Source organism: Maylandia zebra, linkage group LG20, assembly GCF_041146795.1.
Source record: "Maylandia zebra isolate NMK-2024a linkage group LG20, Mzebra_GT3a, whole genome shotgun sequence".
In the NCBI taxonomy this organism is placed as follows: domain Eukaryota; kingdom Metazoa; phylum Chordata; class Actinopteri; order Cichliformes; family Cichlidae; genus Maylandia; species Maylandia zebra.
The window spans coordinates 16,963,173-16,988,600 of record NC_135186.1 but is presented as its reverse complement, the minus strand read 5'-3'; the positions used below and the strand labels follow the sequence as shown (position 1 = coordinate 16,988,600).

Sequence of the window (25,428 nt, the reverse complement as noted above, 5' to 3'; positions counted from 1 at the left end):
GAAAGTTGAATTCAGTGTAGTTTAGTTTATTTATTGTGACCATTCAAGTTTAGAAGTGAGTCAAGCAAATGTGGGGTTTTTTTGGTTTTGCTTGAGTTTGTCTTTTAGCTTACTCTAGTAACATATAGTTATTTGCTAGCGAAGCTTATACTCTGGTTAAGGATAATGAAATTTAGTTTAATTCACTTCAATTGAGCAAAAAGGGAGGCTAAACCGAATCTGGTTTTACATTAACACTACAAATTTCAAAGTGTAGACAAGCACACGCCTCCAAGAAAGGAGAGGATATTGTTTGGCAATGTGCAACTCTCTTCAACAAACAATAGCAATAAGCAATCAGAACATTAAATGTACATGAAAAGGCTGTAGAATGTGTTGAGGTTGCTTTACCCCCCATTACATCTTGGAGAGATGGGGATGGGGGTAATGGGAGCAAGCAATGGGAGAGCTCATTATCTGGCAGACCATCTGCTATTGGGAGGGAGGAACTGTCTGTCTGTCCCAGACACAGACGCTCTGAATAGGCCTGAAGTTCCAGTGAAAATGCTCCTCTAACTTCCCTAAATTAGCTGTACATCTGGTACATTTGGTCACACGTGATGAGGGAGGCTGGTGGAAACTGACCAATCATGTTTTAAAAAAAAGTAGAGAAAAGAAAAGAGATGTTGCTAACATAAGCAGAATGTAGAAAAATATACCTTGCTTTAATTCCATGTTTGTTTACAGCTAGATTCATCATTCTGCAGCTCGGTTCTACTTCATTACGTGTCCATGCAGTTGTCCACGAGTTTGTGGTGGACTTGTGAGATATTTGTGATCTAATCCCGCGAAGCTCTTTGTGCAACACGTTTGAATCTATGTTTGATGTCTGTGGACGTTTTCAGTGCAGCAGCATGTGCAGGTTGATGTAAATGAAGCAGATGAGAGTTTATGTGCATTCAGTCAGATCGCTGGGGGAGCGTGAGTGTGAGAAGTTGCCCGGCGCAGCAGATGCTCTTTGTTGCTGTTGTTCGGGCTATTGTTGTTGAAAGCTGACACTGAAGGGGCGGGATAGGCTCCAGCTCTTGGCAGCAGGAGGGCAGCCTTCCTTCCTATTGGCTCCCGCGCGTGTCGGTCAGTGGTCTGTCACCGCCCCTCGTCACTCCGTCGGGAAGTTGAAGTAAAGTTTGAGCAACTTTGTTAGGCTGAAGTAAACTTGCCAGCAGCACTTGACGGCCGCTGCGGGACTTTTCAGAGGGACCGAGAGAAGGAGCACCGCAGAGATGAAGCTGTGCCGCACTTTTCTAGGTTCGTATCGCTCACTTTTTTAAACTGTAGAGGAGCAACTTTGAAACTTAGTGTTTAAACTTTGTGTCTCGGCATCTCCATCTCTCTTTAGAATCATTGTGCTGACGCAGATATAAGCAGACAGTCAACAGACACGCGCCGGAACTTTGTTTTAAAAAGTTGCAGCAGCTCTGTTAGCGTCCAAGAAATCCCTTTAGAGACATTGTGACCATCGCTGTACTGAATTAAAAGACGCTTACAGCTCTGTCTGGTTACACCAGTTGTAACTTCAAAACATCTCCGCGGGGCAAACTCATCGCATGCAAGCATTTCGAAATAAACTTAAGAAATGTAAACTTGAGTTCTGAGTACACAGCAGAGATAAACTCCAGCCTCTTCGGATAAAAACTGGCCAGACAAAGGACAGTCGGTCCCTGGGGGACCGTGTGGCCCCGGTACCATGGGGACACTGCCAAAGCTGCGGGCTTATTAAAAAGTTTTTTTTCTTTCTCTCTCTCGGAGTGTGTGTGTGTGTGTGTGTGTGTGTGTGTGTGTGTGTGTGTGTGTGTGTGTGTGTGTGTGTGTGTGTGTGTGTGTGTTTAGTCTGTCGGCTTGTTCCATCTGTCGAGGGACTATAGGGGCCTCCCCCGGTCCCATCCTAAGCGCTCACTCAGCTGCTGCCCCCATGTAATATTTATACTGGCTGCCTGCACTCCGCACAATATAGCCACCATACAAGAGCTATAGTGCTGCAGGCCTCTGCCATCTGCATCTGCAGACAGACTTTAGAACAACAGAGGAACAAGTTTTCCCAGCTCGTGCACCGGCTGCTCGATTACTCACACTCAGCCTTCAGAAGAAAGTTTTTGTTTTCAGTTTTTATTTCTTCAAAATAATAGCCACAAGGGGCGACCGATTACAAATGTTAAACTGTGCCAACATAGGCTTATACAAAGTGACACGGTGTATTTTACTTTTTCTTTCCGAATGAAGTGAGTTTACCCGTGTCTTACCCTTCAAAATAAAAGGCAAGAACAAGTGAATGACTTGATATTGTAAAGTTTTCAAACGTATACATTAAATAGGTTTAGATCTGTCCATTCATGAAAGTGATATTTATTTATGTATTTATTTATTTATTTATTTATTTATTTATTTATTTACGGGGGGGGGGGGCAGTTTGGGGTGAGTATGGAAAATAGTTTTATATATATTTATATATGTTTTCAAAGTAAAAACGTAAATAGATCGACTATAAATACGAGTCATTAGATATTTAAATTAAAGACAGTTTAATTTTCAGAGCTTGGACTTATAAAAGCTGCATTCTGCTTTGTTTATTTCAGTTTATATTAAGGATGAAATGATTGTACTTTATTTTGTCAATGTTTCCGTTCAAAAAATAAATAAAATGCAGTGGTGATATGATAAAGTTTTTAGACCTTTAAATGGAATAAACATTAGTTTTGGATATTCATTTTTCATAGATTTGGCATTCCGTTTTGTCTGTATTAGTTTATAACGAAGGCAAATATGGTTCAAGTTTTATCCTTCAAAATAAAAGCCACAACAGTAAAAAAACAACAACAACAAAAACCCACCCACTTGGTACTCTTGTGACAGTGTGTTCAACAGTATTGAAGTTTACATGTAAGCATTCATATTATTAGTGTAAAATGATTTTACTTGAAACCATAAGATTTACCTTTTAAAATAAAATATGAAAAACTGACAAGTTTGAAGCAACGTTATCAATGATTGGGACAAATGGAGCAAATATTGCCTATTTTAAAGGTGAAATATTATCATTTTAAAAATAGAACCTTTGTTTGATGCCATTAAAGTTAGCTGATGGCAGATAGTTAGTGTCAACAGTGGGCAGACAAACGCTTTTGTTGCCTCAACAATGAGCTGTAGTAGATATTGTTTGCCAGAGCTGTCCACGGTTCTGAACACGCACAGAATCTCTGGAGCAGCACTTTGGAGCTGTCCGCAGTGCTGATAGCAGCGAGCGATTGTGATTTGAGATTTGAGGCCTTTTCTCTCTTCTCTTTTACCGCCAGAAAACCTCCGTGTGTCTCTAGTTCACACCTGACCTACAGGCCTCAACTTTGCGACACCGGTCCACCCTGTGCTGGATCATGGCCCAGGATATTTCCTATCCCCCCTCTCTTTTGTTTATTGGGTTGTCGATGGCGTTGTTGTGAATCCATTCTCTCTCTCTGCGTGTCTCTTTCTGCACACCACTGTCTGAAATCATACTGATGGCGGCTGCACGGCCGGTGATTGATTTCAGCTCCAATGCATAACAATGGGATTTCACAAAAAGAGCCTGCTGCAAAGAGATAAGAATTTAATAGAATTTCTGAAAGCTGAAGGTTGGGCTTTTTGAATATTCCCTACGTGCGCGGCGTGGAGACAGCAGATAAAGGATGGCATTTGTGGGGACTATTCTCAAATGGCTTGTAATGAATGGTTGTCATTTCCACTAATGGTTTCAAAACGGCAAAGCAAAAAGCATGATGTGAGCAACATTTGGGAGTGACTCCAAGTTGCTCTGTTAAGACCGGCTGTTTGTTGTTCGGAGCTGCGGCGGTCAGCCTAAAAACGATGAGCAGATCAGGAAGTGAGAGTGATTAGTTGTCTTAGTAAACTCCTGCTTCTCTTTTTATTCAAACCGATATCACACTTCAGTCCTTTCGTCGCCTCCCCTGAGCATAAATATTTTTTATGCTCGGGGGAGACATATAATCTCCCTCTTTGCCTATATGTCGTTAACCCCCACCCCCTTCTTCCCATACGGAGGAGTTATCAGATGCTGTCAGCGCTGCGCGCATATCCAGACTCTGCTACTACATCAATTCACGGTCCTCGACTAAAAAAAAAAAAAAAAAAAAGTCCCCCTGAATGAATTATTGGACGGTACCACTTTCCGGGGTGCGTTGGGGGTGGTGAAGGATTACAGTAATGCTTTTGGGAGACATCAAGAACTTGTCAGCGGGTGAAATGTATAAAACATGAGCTAATTCTGGTGTCTAATATTGTGTTGGAGCCCAGAGGCGTAGAGATGCTTCACCAACGATTACACGCTGATAATGGTGTTTATGGGATGTTTGGGGAAATGGAAACTTTATTTTCATATGTGGGAAATGGCGCGCAGATAGAGTCAAATCTGGTTTAAAGTTGTACGTTTCGCTGGCTTGAGACATGCTTAGGAGAGAGGAAGGACGAAAGTCAGGGAGGGGTGTGTGTGTGTGTGTGTGTGTGTGTGTGTGTGTGTGTGTGTGTGTGTGTGTGTGTGTGTGTGTGTGTGTGCACATATGCCCATTGAGTTAGTGTGTAGTAAGAGGGGACTTCAAGCCCTGCCCATCTGATGCTGGAGGTTTTACTACAGCTTCCGTGATGTCATGGCAAAGGGCGGAGGGAGGAGTTGAAAGGGGCGGGTGGGGAGTTGAGAGGGGATGGGATGGATGGAGGGAGGAAGGGAAGGGTGGAGGGAGGGGGTGGTACAATGGCTCATGAGGGAAAGGTAAGTCAATATTACGTTTTTTCTCCCCTCCTCGCTGACAAAGGCAAATGAAGCCATGTTTTTTGCTTACAAACAAGTAACATCTTAACGCCCGGATACGGAGCCGTGCGCCGATGCGCTGCGCAAGAGAGGCCGGTGCAACCTTCAGCTCGCTCTTCTTATTTATCACATCTGGACGTTTAGAACGGGATAGACGATTGCTTTTTACAAGAAAAAAACAAACACATAGAGCTTTTACTCGGGATATCGTGCCTCTTTAAAGAAAACTACTTGGCCTGCAACTCTAAAAAGAGAGCGAGAACGCGGCGCCGAAACCACAGAGGAAATATTATCGGATACAGGTAATCAGAAATGTTTTGAGTGTTTAGATCTGTGATGATTCATCTGGAATTACCCAGCCTTTGTGCGTGACTTTGACTGTGTGATATTTAAAAGCATCCCCCCACAGCGCGATTTAGCACCGGTTTAGTGTTGATGTCACATTTTTATATTTCCTAATTCCCCGGTGTGGATTAAAACTTACCCACAGCTGCGATCTCCCCACAGTTTGACCTGATTTTTTTTCTTCTTTTTTCCATTTATTTACGTTGTCAGCTGCTATTAGTATTTTCCGCTCAGGATGGAGATGAAGCTATATTTTAGCCCCTTCCATGCTGCGTGTGTTTACACCGGCGCCGTGTAATAAGTGGGAATAAACCAACTATGGCGCTTTCTCGGAACCTCAGTTGATGCGTGCACTTCTCTGCCACTCTGCCCCTGTCGAATAGTTCATCATCAGAGTGTGGGGCTTGAAGAAGACACACTCAGTACGATGCTCCATCCTCTGCTCCGTCCTCTAGTTTCACCTTCCTGTCTCCAGGAATAAATTTGCTCGTTTACTGTACCACGTCCCACCCTTTCTAGTAAATTGAGATATGTGTGCAGAGTTTGTATTATTAGAAAGGTAGAGCAGCAGGAGTCCTGCGTGTGTTTGTGTGTGGACAGATGGATGGATGGAGTGAGTGTGATTGCGAGAAAGAGAGAAAGGCAAAGGGAAGGATGGAGGGAGGGGTTGACCATTTGATCCTCTGCAGCAAAAAACAGAGATGCTCTCTTCAAATGTCAGCCGCCTTTAGTAGTGCGCAGATGAAAAAAAAAGTCCTCAGAAGCGCACTGAAAATAGACGCCGGGGAGGGGAGCCTCGAGTGGCACGTTTCACTGGATCTTTTCGGACTGTGGCACGGTGCAGAAAGCGAGCCCGTGCGTCTGTGCTGTTGTTGTTTTTTTTTCTTGTTTTTTATCCCTCACACCCCCCACTCCCTTCTCTTGCTCACCCCACCTTCTTGCCTTGCTTAGATGGCCGCGTGATGTGTGCGCCTCGCGGCTTGTCAAAGCACCCGCGTCCTAAGATGGAGGAAAGAGATGGGGCTGCCGATGATGGTGATACACAGAGTGTTATGTCACCCGCTCTTTAAGTTTCTCCCCACTCCACTGTAGCAGTAGTAACCTCAGAAGAGAGTGGGAGAAACTTGAGCTGCCCGTCAGGAAAGCTTTCGGCGTTACTTTGCTTCCTGGTTTTCGCCGTTGGAAACGCGGACTTTAAACGGCAGAATGTCTCCGCTGCTTTTAAATATCTGCGGCTTTAAAATAGTTTTTACAATCTTCCACTGGAGTTGGTTAAAGCTCATTTAAATGCATGGAAAAAGCATCCGCAGGCCTATTGTTTGGCTTAATGTAGAATAAATACCGAGCCACACATGTAACGCATCCTAGGCAGAAAAGATAAAACACCTATTGTTTTTCTTCTGTTTACGTTTCCAGTGAAATGTAGCCTAGTTTTGGAGGGGGATTACCGAATTAGGTTATTGGTGCCTTATGCTGCTACAGCAGCGTATAGAGCTGCGTGTAGCAGCCTCTGATATGACCTGCTCCTGTGTGTGTGTGTGTGTGTGTGTGTGTGTGTGTGTGTGTGTGTGTGTGTGTGTGTGTGTGTGTGTGTGTGTGTGTTTGTAGTTACTGTGATAGGAGGAAACCTCGCTATTTATGAAGGGTTGAATAGGCGATGGTGAGGACAGCAGGTGCCGGAGGAGGGAGCGCAATAAACGCACTGGAGGAGCAGCTGGGGCCAAATTGCACCCTCGTCATTCAAAGCCTATCAGAAATCTAAGCAATACAAGCAAAGGTCAGGGTTGGCCCTGGCTTTCAGTAGAGAGGAAGCATTTCAACTGAAAGGCTGGAAATAATGAATTTCGTGCCTGCATTGAAATGGGAAATAAATAAAAAAGAAAAGTGAAAATTAATTAAAAAAGCAAGACAAAAGTGCACAGATTCTTCGAGAGAGGAACGCAACTTGGAGAAGTGTTTGGAAAACGGAGAGGTACAGATTTTCAGGTGTGCGGCTCAGTTTAGTCTTAGAAGCAGCGGTTTGTGTCATTTTCTCAGAGGTCAAGGTGACCCTCAGGGGAGCTCCCCCCTCCTAAAAGCTGGTTGCCATGGTGCTGTTGCCTTTCCATCCAATCCCCATCACTAAACTGATAGTAGCATCTTGCAAGCTGCCCCTCTTTTAGTCACCTTTCCTGTTTAATTTGCCCTTCAAGCTAGGATCTTTAAATCACAAATTTGCTTTTCACACCTGCCTCATAATCTGGAAACTCTCCTTTCTTTTGTGCTTTGACACAAAGAAACCAACAGAGTAACATGAAACCACCCCGCCGGTGCACAACTTTTGATTTCTCGCTCCCGTCTGCTCAGCTCGCTGTAATCACACTAAGTTGTCTCTAAATCCTGCTTAACAGGGGGCCAGGGGTGTACAGCTGGCCCCAGCGCTGTACACACACTAATGCTGTTACAGACAGTTCACCCTGGTATTTAATCTAACTATGGATTTAGACCTCTTTGCTCTATTGTCCCAGTACAGTAAGCCGTAGTCCTGTAATGGTATTACTTCAGCCTAAACTTTGTTTTCAGGTAAAAGGTTTTCTTTTTTGGATCAGGTATTGATTCTTATCATTTATTTTCTTTGTGTGCAGATAACTGGCAAATCTGCCCCTCAATAACAAAAAAACCCAAGCTAAAAACCCATTCATTTTGCATTCACTCCCACCTACCGTCTCACTTCTGATTAACCAAACATCCCCGGTGAATGGCTAATTGTCTCATACTCCTCCAACTTTTGCTGTAAAATAATGAGCTGTGAGTCTTTTAGATGGAGAAAGAGCAGCATGTGATCAAAGAATCAGAGAGAGCAGATCCTGAGCACGCGAGGTTCAAATCAGTTTTCTAATTTCCTTTTTTTTGTTCTAAATTTAACACAAGATGCCAAAGAAGGGTTAATTCTGACACCTCTTTCTGTGATGAATCGCTTCAGCTTTGGTTCCAGCTGTATTCTCTCTCTCTCTCTCTCTCTCTCTCTCTCTCTCTCTGTGTGTGTGTGTGTGTGTGTGTGTGTGTGTGTGTGTGTGTGTGTGTGTGTGTGTGTGTGTGTGCAGCACGAGGTCAAGACTAAGCAGAGTGAACGGGGGGCTGCTGACACACGGCCCCAGGCTATGTGTCCTAATAGAGTGCTGTTATATGTTTGGCATTTAGGAAGGGCTCTCAGCTCCTTGTCCCCAAAACTAACAATACAGGATGGATGCTCACTTCACTTCACTTTAAAAGGAGGGAGAAAGACCAGAGAGGAAGCAAAATAGGCATGGGAGTTTGCCTACTTGTGTGTGTATGTGTTTGTGTGGAGATAGCTGAGACAGAGATAGAGATGCAGACCTAAAGTATTGCTGCTGTAATCACTTTTTCACTCTGGGGTGGGGTGGTGGTGAAAGTTGATAAACAAGCATTTTGTAAATGGCTGAGCTTTGGTGTGTCAGGGTGTGTGTGTGTGTGTGTTGGGAAAGGGGAGGGGGTGTTCAAGGGGTCTGCTTCAGGACCCCTTGGATGCGGACACACAGCCTTTTGTTGTCTCGTCCACCATTGCTCTCACTGCTTTTAGTGCGCCACTCTCACTCACGGGTTCACGCACAGGACAGTCAAGCATGGAAATAAAGAATAAAAAAACTTAAGAGAAATGAAAAGGTAGGGATGCAGTCAATAAAGGCCGAGGATTTGTTCAGAGAGCTTTAGGTTTTGTTGCCTCAGAAGACTGCTGGAGGTTATTTGTAAGAGCTGCATTAGTTATTTAAAAACATTCTATCTTGAATTCCCACCACAAATTCTGAGTTCTGGGCATGATTGCTCTCAAGCACCACTGCAGCTTCCATTTACATTTTCAACAGAGTGGCCCAAATGCCTGGTCATACAGTCAGTCTAAGCTGAAGGACGCTTTCTCTTTCAGAGTGTTCTGATATATATCTATATCTATATATATATCTATATATATATATATATATATATATATATATATATATATATATATATATATATATATTTATGTGTATATATATATATATATATATATATATATACACATAAATATATATATATATATATATATATATATATATATACACATAAATATATGTGTGTATCTCAGAAAGGATCAGATTTCACTGTACCAGCTCAGCAGTGCTTGAAAACCGAGTGGGAGAAAGAGACAGAGCTGAAGCGACACGAGTTGCAAAGTTCAGCCTTGAGCACTCCCAGAAAAAAGAAAAATCTACACTTTATTTCCCCACCTGATCTTGAAACTACGTCTCTGTTTTGTATTTAACACCTGCACTGGCATCACTATGAGCACAAAGGGATTTGTAATACTGTGTTTGTCTCAGGCCGTCATCACAAAGATAAACTGAAGAGCTATTACCTTGATGAAAAAAGAGTGAGGGGGGGAGGAAGAAGAGCGGTTTGATTTATGTGCGATTCATTATATGCTAGCCATTCTTCAACCTCTCTCCCCTGACATTGCTCCCCAGCACCACCACCATCACCACTACCACCACCCCATTTCTTCATATATACGCTCCCTGAAAAACTTGATAAAAATGCACAAATTTGATTGATTCTAATAGTAGACTGACAGGGATCCCAGCTGGGGCACTTAACTGTGCCTCGGTGTGTGTGTGTGTGTGTGTGTGTGTGTGTGTGTGTGTGTGTGCGCGTGCGCCCACGAGATGCATACATACTTGTCTTTTAGTTAATAAAGGATCGTCTGCAGCACGCTTGAGTGCCCCAGCATTCCCTCAAAGTAAAACCCCCACCCTCTTCTCTCTTCCTCTAACCACACACTGCCCATCTACTGGCGCTGATGATTTCACATGACAACTCTCTCTCTTTTTCCCTTCTTTTTCTTTCTCCCAAATCTGTCCCCTCTCCTAACCCATCCCTTTCTCTTGCCCCACCTCTTGCTCTTGTTTCTTCCTTTTCTACCAACAGAAAATGAGTTTCGGGGTGAGCTGGTGAACCAGCGGTGGACACGAGGCGAGAGGACCAGCAGCCGCTGTCAGGCCTCCCAGAGACTGCAGAGCCGTCGACCAATCATGGTGAGTGACAACACAGCCCCCTTGTACATCCCCACCCGCTTCATCACTCGCCACCACACCCCTTTCCAATCTGATTCTGCTTCCTGAGCATTTCCCTCCAATCCCCAACTCAGCAGGGGAAAGTCAAAAAGGGTGGAGGCAGATGGAGCAGAGGGCAATAAAGCAGGCTGTGTATATGTATGTGTGTGTGTGTGTGTCTTAGGGTGCAGGGTATTTTAGACAGCCATGCAGGACAGAAAAAACATGAATCAAACAGCACATCAAATCTCCCGCTTGGCCCTGCCCATCTTTTGCCTCGGCCCCACTCAGCTTAGTTAAGCTCAGCGTGGCACAGCTCAGCGTTTTCCTGCTACTGCTGAGTTCACTTCACAGGGTTTTTTTTCCTATTGAAACACAATAAAAAAAGAAACTCAAAAGGATGTCCTTGAGCTGCTCATACTTTTTTTAAGTGCATGATATTCTGCCTTATCAGCAGAGGAGAAAAATGCTCCCTTCCACCAACACCTCTTTTCTTCTCTTTAACCTGCTCTGCCGTGTCTAAAACTTCTGACCTGCTTTGCCATCCTTTCAAGGAGGTTTCTCCATTCTGAAAACAACAGTCTGACAGTCCTCTCTGAGATTTTCAGACACAGCCCAAATAAATTCCGGCAAGGACTCCCATTCTCAAAGCAACTCTGAACAAGGAAGGGACTAAAACGTTTACATTTTGAAACTGATAGCCACTGTGACATCACTGATGGGTTTTGGACCTGCTGTCGTAGTTTCCTGGAGCCAGAGGTAAATGAATTTGGACGAGAGGTTGAAGTTATTAGCTAGAAAGCCTGGTTTGAAAGCATAATCTATCTGTGTGACTGAAAAGCACAGACCCACACGTGAAGCAAAACTGTTGCTATTAATTGCTTATTTTGCACAGAGCCCCCTTCCCGATTTCTTATTCAAATCGCAGTTTTTATATCCCGATTTCATTTATTAATGGAAGGAAGCTATCCAAACCTTCCTGGTGCTGTGTGGAAAAGCGATTGCCCCCTAAACCTAATAACTGGTTGGGCCACCCTTGACAGCAAAAACTGCACTCAAGCATCTGCGCTAACTGGCAATTGTCTTTCACTCCACTGTGGAGAAATTTTGGAGTGCTCTTCTTTGATGCCAAGGCATCTCAATTGGATTTAAGGCCAGACCTTGACTTGACCACCTCTTAACCTTTTTTTTTTTAGCCATTCAGAGGTGGACTTGCTGTGTATTTTGGATTGTTGTTCTACTGCATAAGTCAGGTGTACTTGAGCTTCAGGGCAGACTTTAGAATTTTCTGGTAGAGAGCAGAATTCATGGTTCTATCAATTATGGTAAATCACAGCGGTTCTGAATCAGCAAAACAGCCTCACAGCATCATACTACCACCACCATGTTTGACTGTTGGCATAATGTTCTTCTTATGAAATGCTGACACAAGCCTTCAATAAGATCATGTTATCAGTTATAGGGGACATTAGTCACTGATATTGCATTTGCTTTGACCCCAGGTGCCCCTGCTGCTCAGCACTTTGTCTTGCTGCCGTTTTGTCCTTTTGAAAAACTCCCGAGTCTCTTTAAAGCCCCTTTTTGTGCTTCTACTAATTTTCTGCTTTGGAAGCTCTTTTGAAAAAGATGCTTTTGAAATAATTTTTACCTTAACTGGGTTTTAGTCTTTGAGGGGAAATACCTAGAAAATGTCATAATTCTAAGAATTCTACTTTCATCATTAAGACCAACTTTTAGTTTTTTCTTTGCACTGCAAATGAGAGCGACAATTAGATGGAACGAGATGGAAGAGAGTTTGAAGGAGAGAGGAGCGGGGGTTGTTTCCCCCTGGGCCCAGTAAAAGTAGTTTTGCTTCCCCCCTGATGGCTAGGGTTCATCTAAAGTGATGACTTTTATTGATTTGGTTTGATTTCTGCTACTGAAGGAGTGACAGAGAGGAGGAGAAGAGAGATGTGCTGCTTTCAAACACTACATCACGTGAAGAGGCCTCTGCCACTTATGATACCTTCTTATTGTCTTTTTTGACTTGCAGTAGAGATAGATGAAACAGACTGAGCATTAGCACCGAAAAGATGTTTAGTTACAAACCTTGAAATCATTCGAGGATGACTCACACTGTAAATGGCAAACCTTTGACAGCAGCTGACCCATTATGCAGTCAGACATGCTCAGTCTTCTCGCGTGCTCCTTCCTCCCTGAATCATTAAAGTGGAGCTGTCAAGGGGCTCGACGTGCGACGGTCCAACATGGAGGCCATGCAGAGGGAACTGTAGGCCCGCCTCTAATTGGCAGCTTCAGGTGATTTTTGGAGATGTCAGTCTTCTCTGTCAGTTGCAAATGCTTTTCTCCAACTCCTCTCCCTGTGTCGCAACCCCCCACCTTAACCCCCTCCTTTCCTCATCTACTCTTGTAAACCTGAAAATGAATAAAAGAGTCATTTATGTGCACCAGGGGACAGAGGATGACCTTCTCTCTGAAGTCATTGCCCCCAGCCAGCCATTTACATAGAGCTGTCAGAATGCAGAGCTGAGCTGAGGTCCTCCTGCACACAAAGAAGGACATAATTGATAATGTATAACACAGCCTGTAGGGAAGAGCCTTCCTCCTCCTCTTCCTCCACCTCTTCTTTTCTCCTTCTTCTGCTGCCACATTTCATCATTTCATACTAGTTAAACCCCACATCGCACACGCGCGCATATTGCCGCACACTCACAGCCTGAAACACTATCTCCTTCTTTTTCATTCTCTGCCTTTCTCTGTTGTGCATAAGACATTACTGGTACTGTGTAGGTCCACCTACATAGGTGCAATGTTCAAGGAGTCTAATTAAAAGAAAGCAAGGTAAAGGACAAGTTTTGAACATACCTTTAAAAAGGACCTTTTGAAAATGATTATAAAAATCAGGTGAATGCTTGCCTGGCTGCATCTGGATTCATTTGCAGTGACTTTGTGTTCATACAAATTTAATGAGCTGGAATTGAGAAAAAGGACAGGAAAGAGGGGAGAGCTCAGATGTGCTTACCTATTTAAATGTGCGTAGCTATGGTTACACAAACATGAAAGCAATGGGAGCCCTTTTCAGTCCAGGTTTTGATTCATCCAATGCCTATCAATATAGGGAGGAGGGAAAGGAAAGAGGGGGGAGAACTACAGGGGTAAGAGAATAGTATATCATCTTTTCATGAAGGAGGAATGTGTAGTTCAGTCTCATATGCACATATTCTGTATTGCATCTTCACAGACATCTTCTTTCCTTTCCAATAAAACCCAGTCACATAAAACATAGATCACATAGATCTGTTTTCATATGTTAGCCTTTGATTCTTTGATGCATCTACTAAATCTCTTAATCACATTTAAATATAACTTTACCTTTTGTAACTGTGAAAATCTAAATTGATTTAGAGGTTAAACATTTATTAGAAAGCTCTTTTTGTGTTTCATGTCTTCTATTTTTTCTCCAAATTGCTGCCTTGCAAACTGTCTGGCCACTCTGCTTCACCGGTAGAAAAAGTAATCATATCATATTGGTTAAGTAAAAGTAGCAATAAGAGCTGAAACGAGGAATTGATTTTTCAATTAGCCTTGTTGTTCAAAGGAAAAGGAGTCTGCAGCTGTTTTGATGACTGATTAATCTTTTCAGTCAATTTTCAAGCCAAATCAATTTCTTGTCATGTATGTTAGCAAACTTGGGTGTGGATAAATAAACTATTTTAGTTTGACAGTTGGGGCTTTGGGAAAGCCATTTAATTAAATTATAGGTATGGGTGTTAATATTACAAGGTTATATGCTGTATCAGTAATAAAATCTAAAATACCAACAAGAAAAAGTTGTGTTCATACAAGTATACAAGCTGGTTATTATAAGCAAAATATATTTCTGCTCCACCACTTTTCTCTTTGAGGTATCGTACTATATGTCTTAACTTTTAGCTGTTTTATCTCTTTAGCCATTACTTCTACCTAATATTTACATTCATTTTCAGATTCACTTATCTATTACTTTTACTTTTTTATTTAAAATACTGAGCTAAAGTTTTTAATGTTTAAGCTTGAGGGCTCACCTGGTTATTGCATTTTCTCAGCACATGCTGTTTAGCTGTTTAGCTGTTTTAATATTTGACATTCATTGCTATTGATAATATTAATTTGTGCTTAATATTTCAAATTAGACAAGCCATTCCACATTTTTTCTAAATCTAGTGGGGTTAGATGAACAGTATTCTCTTTGAGACAGAATGAGAAGGAGGAAAACCCCCCAAAAACAACAACTCCGAAACATGCACATGAAGTACAGGAAGCTTGCAAATCTATTTCTTATATTCCATGTCTGCGCTTCCATTCTAACAAGTGCAGACAATTGAGTGTAAGGAAATGGATTTGAGCTATATGCAGGCAGGCACGCACTTGTGTAGGCTAAAAGAGCATACACACATGACCGAGAAGTCATTACTGCACACTCATCCGCTCCTCTTCCCACACAGCACTGAGAGTGGAGCACAGAAGGAGTCAACTGCTCCCTTCAGGCAGGGCACAAAGCTGGTGCTTGTTGCATGACTTCTACACTAAGCGCTTGATCAAAAGAGCTGAAGCCAGAGTGGCAAGAGACAGTCTGTGTGTGTGTGTGTGTGTGTGTGTGTGTGTGTGTGTGTGTGTGTGTGCGTGCATGTGTGTGTGTGAGGGAGCGAGAGGGAGAGAGAGAGAGAGAGAGGAGCATAGGGCAAGGCAAGGCAGTGGATGCTCGCAGAGGAAGGGAGGGGCCTGTGCCTGCACCTGTACCTCCGGCCAAACACTAAACATTAATGAATGAAGTGCACCCTCTTCGGGAGACAGGGGGAAAGAAAAGCCCTTAACAAAAACAACAACAGCGTGTTTCATCCTCCTCTCATCCCTCTTTCCCTCCTTCTTTTCATAAGTAGTCTTTTAGCAGGAAAGGGACATTGCCAAATAGAGAGAGGAGGAGAAAAAGACTACAAGAAACAGGGACCCCGTGTTTGAATCCCACTGTGGCTCTGCCAACTTGACTATAGAGAAGCAACAAAGCAGCTAAGTGGCTGGGCATGAAGAGGGGAGTACAGGCAACCGGGGGGATAAAAGGGTGGTAGACGAGCATAGGATGGAGGAAGAGTGAGACAGAAAAAGGGGTAGACCTGCGATTAAAAAAAAAAAAATCTACCCAGAGTCCAGTAATCAAAGCTAATGGCTCCATTGTGTCTAAAAAGCATCTGATAGCTTTAGAGTGCATTGGGAGCAGTGTTCAGTGTGGAGAGGTAATGCTGAGGAGGTGTGGTCAGTGTGTGTGTGTGAGGTAGCAGGGTTAACACCTGCTCCTTTGTGCCTTAAAAGCTGAGCCAGGAGTTAGTGGCAGACCCAGCACACACACACACACACACACACACACACACACACACACACACACACACACACACACACACACACACACACACACATACAAGTCCTCTTCTTAAAAGGGTTATTACAGTGGCTTTCTGGCTGCCTGTGTGTTTTTGCTTTATTATTATATTCAGCATAGTTATGATTGTCAGTCCCTTTGCTTACAGGGGCCATGGCCCCTCTGCGTTCACCGCCTGTTGCCTCTCTACAGACTACAATCATGAGCACCACTCAGATGCAGGAAATTACAGGGGGAGTGATAAGAGGTGTGTGAGGGGTGAGGGTGGGGAGGGAGCTAAAAAGTAGCTTGAACAACCAAGTTTGTTTTTTCTTTCTACACCATGCTGCCCTTATAGTAGCCTAAACGAGACTGATGTTGGCTCTAGTGGGTTATAAGGTTTTTAAAGTATACTAAGTGAGTGAGGTTGGGCGAGCAAAGGAGAATTAAAGATATGATCATCTCTTTGTGTCAGAGCTACCTTTGGTGTGTTTTAATGGGAACTTCCTGAGCGTGGGTTACTATAGTCGTTGTTTTGAAGGAAGACAAGTGCAATTAGCTGTAGATGTGTGGTGGAAAATAGTGAGAGCATTGAGAAATTACCTCTGATGGTTTCTTTCCCCCTCTCCTTCTCCTCTTCTTTGCTCTCTCTGCTCGTGCTTTCTCCTTTTCTTCACAGATGAGCGTAGAGGGTGACGATAAGCGAACTCGCACTCGGTCCAAGGGAATCAGAGGTGAGTGTCGGCCACTCAGGCCCAGTCTGCAACAGTTACATTTACAAACACTCCTTCACAGCCAAGCATCTCTTCTGCTTTTTGACAAGCGTGTGGGTTCGTGGACTCAGAATGTATGTTTGTCTGTACACATAAACATGAGTGACAAAGACGGTGAATAAAAAAAGGTCTCTCCGTGTCTTTACTCAGCAGTATGTACACACGCTGCTCTCCAACATCAGAGCTTCTCTGTAGTATTGGATGTAACACATAACACGTGGAAATGTCTGCCCCAATATTAGCAAAGGCTAATTTGCTCCTCTAAGTAAATCTGTACATGTATGTGGCTACTGATTCCTCAAGTCTCTGCAACTCTTCTTTAAGAATGAACACCGTTCTCCCAAAACATATTTGGTGCTGTAATAACGGTGTTGGAGAGGGCTGTCTTAACACATTGCTCCAAATCCTACCATAGGTGTTCAATTATGTCGACATCTGATAACACCAGAGCATGATTCTAATCATTTTCATCCTCATTATAAACCATTCAAGTTGAGCCCTCATACCCAATGTATGACCCTTCTCTCTAAGGGCACAAACGAATGAAAGGAAACCTTGTGGCTTTATGTGTACGTGCTAATGCCCACTGAACAGATCAGTAATATCGATGCATTACTTTTGAGTCATAACTCCTAGAATATCACAAAAACCACAGCCCTTGCTACTCCATATTTTTTTAGTCCACATGTACGTATGGCTGTGTGTTTATGTGTACAAACACATGTAAATTTAATGTGCACTTGAATGAATGTGTAAATATCCATATTGATATGTGTGAGTTCCTTGGTGTGTTTGCATTTGCACGTGTGTTTGATGTTTAGAAACAAGACAGCAAAGCAACAGTTCACAGGGCGTTCAGAAGGCGTCCAGTCATTCCAACTGCATGATGAAAGACTGAGAAACTACGATGTTGCATGCGCGCACACACACACACACACACACACACACACACACACACACACACACACACACACAAACTTGTGTGTGTATGCATGTGTGCATGTGTCTTAGTGCTCTTAGTGTATCTTGATACCCAGGCTATTTCTGACATGTGATTAATGCATGTGATATTGGAGGCCAAACTGAATTCTCCAGGATCCTATTGTTTTTTCATTTTGGCTTCAAATGAAAATAGGATATTTCTCCAAAAACTCGTTCTATCGCTCAACTCCCAATCGATGCCCACAGCCGGCAAGTGTGCGCGTGCTCTATGGGAGCAGAGCGTGATTTATGTTTTGAAGGCAATTACTATAAGTTGGCCCTGAATGAAGTGCTGTTTTCTCCTGATGAAGGCAGTTTTCCTTTTAATTTCTTTTCCCCAATTATGGTAACTAAAGTGTAACAATTAATCATGTTTTATTGCTGAAGTCTGCATATAACTGTCACTTTTTCTGAACAGTGCTGTGCAGTTTGGCTGATTTAGCCTTTCTGTTTGTGTGTGCGTGCCTTTTTTATGCAGCATGTTTGCTTTACTCTTGTTTGTTTTACATGTAGATGTGTATGTGTGAACCCAGGAGCATGTAGGTGTGTTTTAGGATTTTTCGGAATGTGTGTGTGTCTAAGCCTCTATGAGGAATCCTTCTGGGATTCATATGCATTTGTGATTTATTGATCTGAGTTTCTTTTAGCAGCACGGCGTTCTGAGCAGTTGTTCACCTTTGTTCTCTCTCCCCATGACCCCCCCCCCCCTTTCAGTTCCTATTGAGCTTGTAGGACAAGAGCTGAGGTAAGGAAACACCTTCATCTTTGTGCAAATCCCTTTCATAAAGTTCATTTATATATCCCGCCAAACCCTCACCTTGTATCTCCCCCACCCTGGCAATCATACACTCTCTTTAGATGACGCTGTATATTATTCTTTTCCTATTACTCATTATCAGCACTTCTCAGTTTGTGGTCAGTGCCTCCAACAGGCTGCTATTGATTTCTTGCAGCCTTTTGCTGTTTCCTGCTATGAACACATACAGTACATCCAATGAAAAAGGTGTACGATCTTTTTGCAGTCTGATCAAAGGATGCAGCACAAGAAGAGAGGACTGTGAAGGGCTATTATTTAGTTTTTTCTCCCGCCCTTAGCTCCTCTCCATAGTTTCCCACTCAGGGACCAGCTTTCAGGGTCCACAAAAGCCAGTCATCGCCCTTCCTTGCCCTCCTTCCAAATGATTTTTTCATCCTCTCTCATTTTGTCACACTTCACCTCTGAGCATTGATCTCTACTCAGCACTCCAAAAAAATACTTGAGGTTTTGGGATTAAGAAGAAAAAAAAAAGAGGCCAGAGAGTGGCTGATTTAAAATGCAAATGCAGCATTTTTTAATAAGTGAAATTAATAATAAGGATAATTGGAGTAATGAAGGGCAATTGCTGGGGGAAGTTAATGAGAATTGAAATGAGCCATCCTGAGGGGTCATAGCAACCTGAATCAAAGGAGAGAGAGAGAGAGAAAGAAAATAGAGTGAGCAAGAACTGATGATGATGACTGGTGAAGAGAGCAGAGCAGGGGAAATTACAGCAGGCCTCGGCTGATCCTTATCTCTCACAGTAACAGGATATAGGCCAGGGTTGATGTATGACAGAGAATATTATGTTTTCTCTTGCATGATACCACCTGAATTCATGCATTATGTGTGTCTGGTAGAAGAGTGGGGACACGTGCGTTTGTGTGACACATGTGCTCAGATTGCATGTCTGTGCTTCACTTTATTTTGTTTGTCTTAATTGACCTTTTCTTTTTTATTTACTGCCTGTGTTTATCATTGCTACTGCACAGGGACTAAAATGCACCCGTGCCTTAAACATATCTCTAACCTCCATCCATCCCATCCAGCTGCCCCACCCCTGGATGCAATGGCTCAGGCCATATCAGTGGGAGATACTCACGACACAGAAGGTAGGGCAGATTAAAACCCCACCCTCTGTCTCTCTGTCCTTTGTCTCAGTCTTGTCTGTCCTCTCTGTTCTCTGTCCCATATCGTCTGCTTTGTGCTTTTATTCGGCATTACTCGCTGTAATACTGAGCGTTAGACGAGAACATCAATGCTACTTTTATATCTGTGCACTAATTATGAAGCTCAAGCCAGCAGCTGGATTTCTAGCTTAGCATAAAGAATACAGATGAAATGTAAAAAAAAAAAAATTATTAAAAAAGCATAAAGAACAGAATTGAGTGAAATAGCTAGGTTCTAACTATAGGTATCCATGGCTATATCCACCCAAATTCTTCCAAACAGCACTTTGGAACCACAGTTCAAAGTGGTGGTCTTGGGAGACTTTTGTCCTCACCGTGACAACAAGATTCCAAAATCTATCTCCTGGCATAAAACAGTGCTATTCACATTACAGACAAACAAATGATTTCTTGATTAATGAGCTTTAAAGATTCTTATCAACTTAATTACTTATCTTTGGACACAGCCAGGCTAGACGTTTGTTAAGCTGAGGTAAGCTACATCTTTTAGTTTTGTAGTGTTAATAGTATGATGTTACTGAAGTCAAGTCATGAGCAAAATGGTCCTCTTTTGCAGTGCTAATGGAAAAGGATGTAGCAGAGAGTTAGTTGTTTACATTCAGATCAGAAGAAATCAGGTTCAACAAAAGTGTTTTTGACAAGAGAAAAAGCACAGATTAGAGGGAAGCTGATTGAGGATACGTTTTTCTGCTTTATGTCCACATTTCCTGCTTTTACATCTCCCAGTCATCAAATGAATCTAGTTCTCCCACTCATTACTATCCTTATAATTCCTTCTGATTATTTGTAAAATAAAGATAGAAATAGAAAAAATAGAAAAACCAAATGGTAAACTGCACAGCTTCTTGGGTTCCTCAGCACCATTTCGATTCTTTGTTATTTAAATCGCAGATGGAGACAATGTGAATGACTTTTAAAGATACTTACTGAGTCAGATTGCAAATAGAGCACATTCATTATGTCACATACCAGACTCCCAGAGCATCTAAATCTAAACCTAAGTAATAAACCTTTCAGTGGGCAGTGGTGAAATGTGATTTCTTCAGGTGTTATTCCAGCTTCATTCCCCATCCCTCCATTCATCGTCTGTGTCGTTCGCCCTGGGAGATCCTGGGGGACTCGGGGCAGCTCACTGGCTTGTGACTCGTCTTTATTGAGGGGCAGATATTAGCTATCTGTTTACATGTGTATTTGTTCAGCAGGCAATTTTGAGGTGCACTTTGTTTATAGATCGTTCCTCAGACTCCCTCAGCGTCTCCCAGGTGAGCGTAAGAAGGAGTTTATTGGATTTCACCCTCTGCTGCATCGCCCGCCCGCCTCTCCATACGAGTTGTTCATTAAACGTTCCACTCAATTGGCTGAGATTGGTTGTGATATCTGAGTCAGCTAGCATGGCGCCCCCCTCAGGCGTGTTGATTCATACTGGAAAAAGCAGCTCCATCCTGTTTCATGTCAGAAAAAACCCCTGCCTCCTTCTGCTGTGGTTCTGTTAGACGTGTTAGGTTGTTGTTTCACTTATAACCCAGCTTGATTTTCTTAATTTTGTTCTCTCCCTTTTCTTCTTGTCTTCTCCTTTTCCCCCATCACAAGCATTCTGGGTTGCCCAATAGCAAGAAAGCGCCGTCTAGACGAAGCAGAGGCAGAGCAGGAACAAGAACAGGAAACAGAACGGCCTGCCTCCAAGAGGAAGTCCCACCCCCTGAAACTAGCCCTAGATGAAGGTTTCAGTGCAGAGAGTGACGCAAGCAGTGAGGCTGAGGGCGATGGAGAGAAAACAGAAGGAGCCAAGGTAGAAGAGGAAGTGGAGGAGACAGACACAGGTGTGGAGGAGGAGAGAGAGGAAATGACAGAACTCACACAGGACGGACAGACAAACGGTCGGGAGGAGAACACACAACAGAAAGAGGAGGAAGAGACGTATAAGAAGGAGGAGAATTTTGCAGCTGATGAAGGTATGAAACATAGCTTGTTGGTAACAAAGAGGGGTACAGTGAAAAATAACCACAGCATCAAAGGAGCACATATTCATCATGTACTTCAATACTGAAGCAGATTAAGGCCAAGATACCTGACTGTAATTGCTTGATGGGTTAAGCTCCCAAATTGGTTGATCGTACGATTCCCACTGGAGTGTCTTTTATTTAGACCCCACTCAGCTTCCTCACTACCTGCTTCTTCATTTGAGTCAGGACTACTATAATCAAGGAAGACTGGTATTTCCATTAGCAGAACTGATATATTTAATTGTATCGCTATGTTGGCTCTAGTCAGTGTTGGGAAAGTTACTTTTAAAATGTATTCCACTACAGATTACAGAATACATGCCCCAAAATGTATTTTGTAACGTATTCCGTTACGTTACTCTCATTGAGTAACGTATTCTGAATACTTTGGATTACTTAATATATTATTATGCTGTTTTACAACTACATGATTGTACTATGCTGTGTGATTTATTACTATTACTGAAGGTTACTCACCATACCAATAGCAACTAGATTTTTAAATCTTAATATAAATGAGTAACAGTAGGTGGACATTAGGTAAGGCTGCACTTTTTGCAGCGATCTCGTATAGAAAACTATTCCTCACTTATATAAAACAGAACCGTAGTAAAGGGACCTCTGGCCAATACGTTGGGTTCCGTTTTGGACCCATAGCCAAAAACTAGCTTTACTTTGTTGTCTGGGTCAACTTTGCTAGCGAGAGACAGAGAGAGGCGTTGAAAGGTTGCTCCAATGGAACTTATTGTTTCGGAGCAAAACACGAACACAGTGTACAGTCAATTCTTAATAGCTTGCTTACAGCTGGGCTTGTCAGACACTCTTTTTAGCTGCAGTGGTTATTATTATATTTACATGCTTCCATCTCCCATTTCTGGTCGGTGACAGCTCTACTTTTCCACTCTCCTTTTTCTCCCCAACACTGGCTCTAGTGAGCAGCAGCATCAGCAGATCTCCAGTCCAATAGAGAGCAGGTATCAGAGACAGTAGATGTCACTCTTTACCAATAATCATTTGCCAAACTCTTTGTTTGTATATATTTCAAAATTAGGAACTTCTTGTCTTCTTGTCCATTAGTCCATGAGACTCACTGATTGTGATAGATTATAGCCTTTAGAGAAAAGATGAAATCATGGCCACTAGGAGCACAAGGACTTTGTGAGTGTCTTTCTCTGTCAACAAACTGCTTTACGGCTACAGTTTTGTAACAGTAGGTTCTTTTTATGTCACATATATAAATATACACAGTGAAAGACTTAGCAGGCATAAAAGTGATACAAGTGAAGATAAAGATATTGCTGACAACAGCCTGATGTCACTATGTGACTCATGTTTTCCTCTGTGTCACTGTTCTGACTTCTTCATCTTTACTCCGATAGAGGAGGAGTGTGTGATCATCGAGCCTGAGCTCAGAGCAGCGGTACCTGCAGCTGAGGAGTGTCACTCTCCCTCACAGAGCACCGAGGAGGTGGCCAACTCTCTCCTCCACCTGGGCTGTGTCAACAGCAACAATGCTCCAACTGTGGCCATTCAGCAGACTGTTGCTATGGAGACCAAGAAGGATGTCACATTGGCCATTACACAGGGTGAAGAAGTAAAGGAAGAGCAGGAGAAGGACACGAACGAGGGAGAAGAGGAAGATGAGGAGGTGGCACATGGAGTTCAAGCACTGAAGGAGTCATTTGCTCTGCAGCAGGAGGCAGCTGATGTGGAGGATGAGCAAGGGGAGCACGAAGATATGAGCAACCACATGAGCCCACAGCATCTGACTAAAAGGGACCAGTGTGAACAGTTCATAGGTAAAGACAATGAAAAAGAAAAGATAGTAGTGCCAATGCAGCAGAGGCAGGGCACTTCAGCAGATGAGGAGGAGCACAGGGATGTTTTGCCCATTTCTGATGTGCCAACTGCCATCCGCATCATCACCAGCACCGCAGCAGCTCAGGGAACACACAAGGCTGAAGACCACAGGGCCAGTCCTCTGGAGGACTACAACTCATGCGGGGCAAGTCCCTTTGAGAACAGAGCCAGTCCACAAGACAGCTCTCTTAAAGCTAGCTCAATTCAGAACTATAAGGCCAGCCCTCCTTTAAGCTACAGCTCCCACAGGGCCAGTCCACTGGAGGACTACTTTCCCATTCCCAGAGGGGAGAACTACAAAATCCACAAAGCTTCATCCTCAGCCTCTCCTGACATTATCGAGGTACGATCCGATAAGTCGGAGGACAAAGACTTTGACGATGTGGATGGAGATGACGAGCGCGATGATGAAGACAGCCTGTCACAGCGCTCGGCAGTGACGGACGAGTCAGAGATGTTCGACATGACCCGAGGGAACCTGGGCCTGCTAGAGCAAGCCATTGCCCTGAAGGCAGAGCAGGTGAAGCCAGCAGGACCCAGAGAGCTGCTCCGCACACCAGATATCCACCACCAGCGGTACTTCACCATGGAGGACAGGCCCAAGCACCTGGACGTCATCCGCAAGGGCTATTTCAGCAAAGGTATGAATTAGTAACCAGGGGAGAACAGAGCTACAACATGTACTGAGAGGGTATTGTGAAAGTTGCCTGAGGGAGACAGCACATCAGCCACATTTAGTCCGTTTCTTTTTATATCTTTGTTTTTTTAAAGCTACATTAGCTGCACATGGTACTGAAATACCATGTTGCAAACTTATTCCTCATCCAACAATGTTTTATAGGTTTACCTGGAAAATTTACATTTTCTCCGTTCTATGAAAATTTTCTGAAAACCCCAACAAAACTTCTATGTGATGCACTGAGCACGTCTTCTGCACCCACCTGTTTTTATTCGCCTTAAAAACAGAATGGTCCTGTGTTAGGGGAGTGTTCTTGTAAATCTTGGCATCACTTTGTGTCTGCCCACAGTTCGTACAGTGGAAGAGCACCTACATGTCACAGGCTTTAAGTACTTTACTCTGAACAGAGCTGGACTGATAATCTACTGCAGTATGTTTCTCACAGGCTATAATGTGTGCAAAACAGTATGTAATCAAAGTAACTAAGTTTGACTAATACAATTCTTAGTGAAACTAGACCCAGATGTCATTAGCATTTGACAGGAAGAATCAGCTGGCACGTTTTCATCCAGGCCTTAAAAAAAAGCCTAATGAACATTTGCTATTTTTGTTTAACCTCTACACAAACCAGCACAAAAAAAAAACATCAGAGGCAAGTGCCAGAATTTGACAGTTTTACTTTTGTTAGGTTAGCTAGCTTTAAGGGGGCAGTTGCCCCCTGGCTTTATCCTTATATTAAAAATACAGGCCAAATGTGCTCTTTCATTATTTTCTCTAATACTCTGCAAGACAGCAAGTGCTTTTTTAAATACCACAACAATATCAGAGGAATACAACCAATAAGGGAGCACACAGAAAATGATGTTCTGAAGTTTTGGCAAATGTGCTAAATGTTATGTTGGGAGCAGAGGGTACAAATAAACACAGTGTACCAAATAAGAGATGAGTCACAGAGCTCTGTTTGGATCCTCCCTTTTCTATTGTAATGGGGTTGAAGTGGTTCCAGCTGAATAGACTTCCATGAAGAGCTGGGAGGAAGTACTCAAAGAGGGAGCGAGAAGGGATGACAGCATGCGAGAGAGCACAGGAGAGACAACAACATATCAACAGAGAAAAAGGAGGAGTGCAGGTTGTTCCACAGTCAGCCATGGAGTGTTTGTTTACATGCTACGTGTGTTCGGGCCTTGTATTACACAGTTGGCACGCTGCCCGCTTGTCATGCTTCTCACAGTATAGCAGCAGTGTGATTACATGCCCGGTAGTGCTGCCCTCTCCTTGGCCTTAACTCCCTCCTGCGGTGACGTTCCTGTTCTGCTCGACGCTAATTAGGAAATGCGTGTCTCGTTAACATTCAATTTGAAGGCCAATAGAGCATCACACCATCCTCTTGCACCCTTCTCCTCTCTCCAGTGCCACTGATACTGCCTGGCCTGCCTCCAATAGGAGAGGGGAGGAGCAGGCATCTTTAATTATGTGTAAATTATATAGTGG

At 43.1% G+C, this 25,428-nt stretch overlaps 1 protein-coding gene across 6 annotated transcripts in view; it reads left to right on the top strand.

Annotated features, from left to right (window-relative positions):
• Window positions 1-1,138: 1,138 nt before the first annotated feature.
• Window positions 1,139-25,428, top strand: part of myt1b (myelin transcription factor 1b) — a 45,453-nt gene continuing 21,163 nt past the window's right edge. For 3 of the 6 annotated variants that reach the window (XM_012915485.3, XM_012915487.3, XM_012915484.3), the window contains exons 1-7: window positions 1,139-1,287; window positions 10,139-10,245; window positions 16,335-16,389; window positions 18,124-18,154; window positions 19,255-19,317; window positions 20,986-21,347; window positions 22,778-23,899. In XM_012915485.3, coding sequence (XP_012770939.1) covers window positions 1,263-1,287; window positions 10,139-10,245; window positions 16,335-16,389; window positions 18,124-18,154; window positions 19,255-19,317; window positions 20,986-21,347; window positions 22,778-23,899 — 1,765 coding nt within the window. In that variant the 5' untranslated portion in view covers window positions 1,139-1,262. Of the gene's footprint in view, window positions 1,288-4,722; window positions 4,796-4,817; window positions 5,137-10,138; window positions 10,246-16,334; window positions 16,390-18,123; window positions 18,155-19,254; window positions 19,318-20,985; window positions 21,348-22,777; window positions 23,900-25,428 lie in introns of those variants that run through there. The other 3 variants (XM_012915489.4, XM_012915488.3, XM_012915486.3) reach the window with 3 other exon arrangements.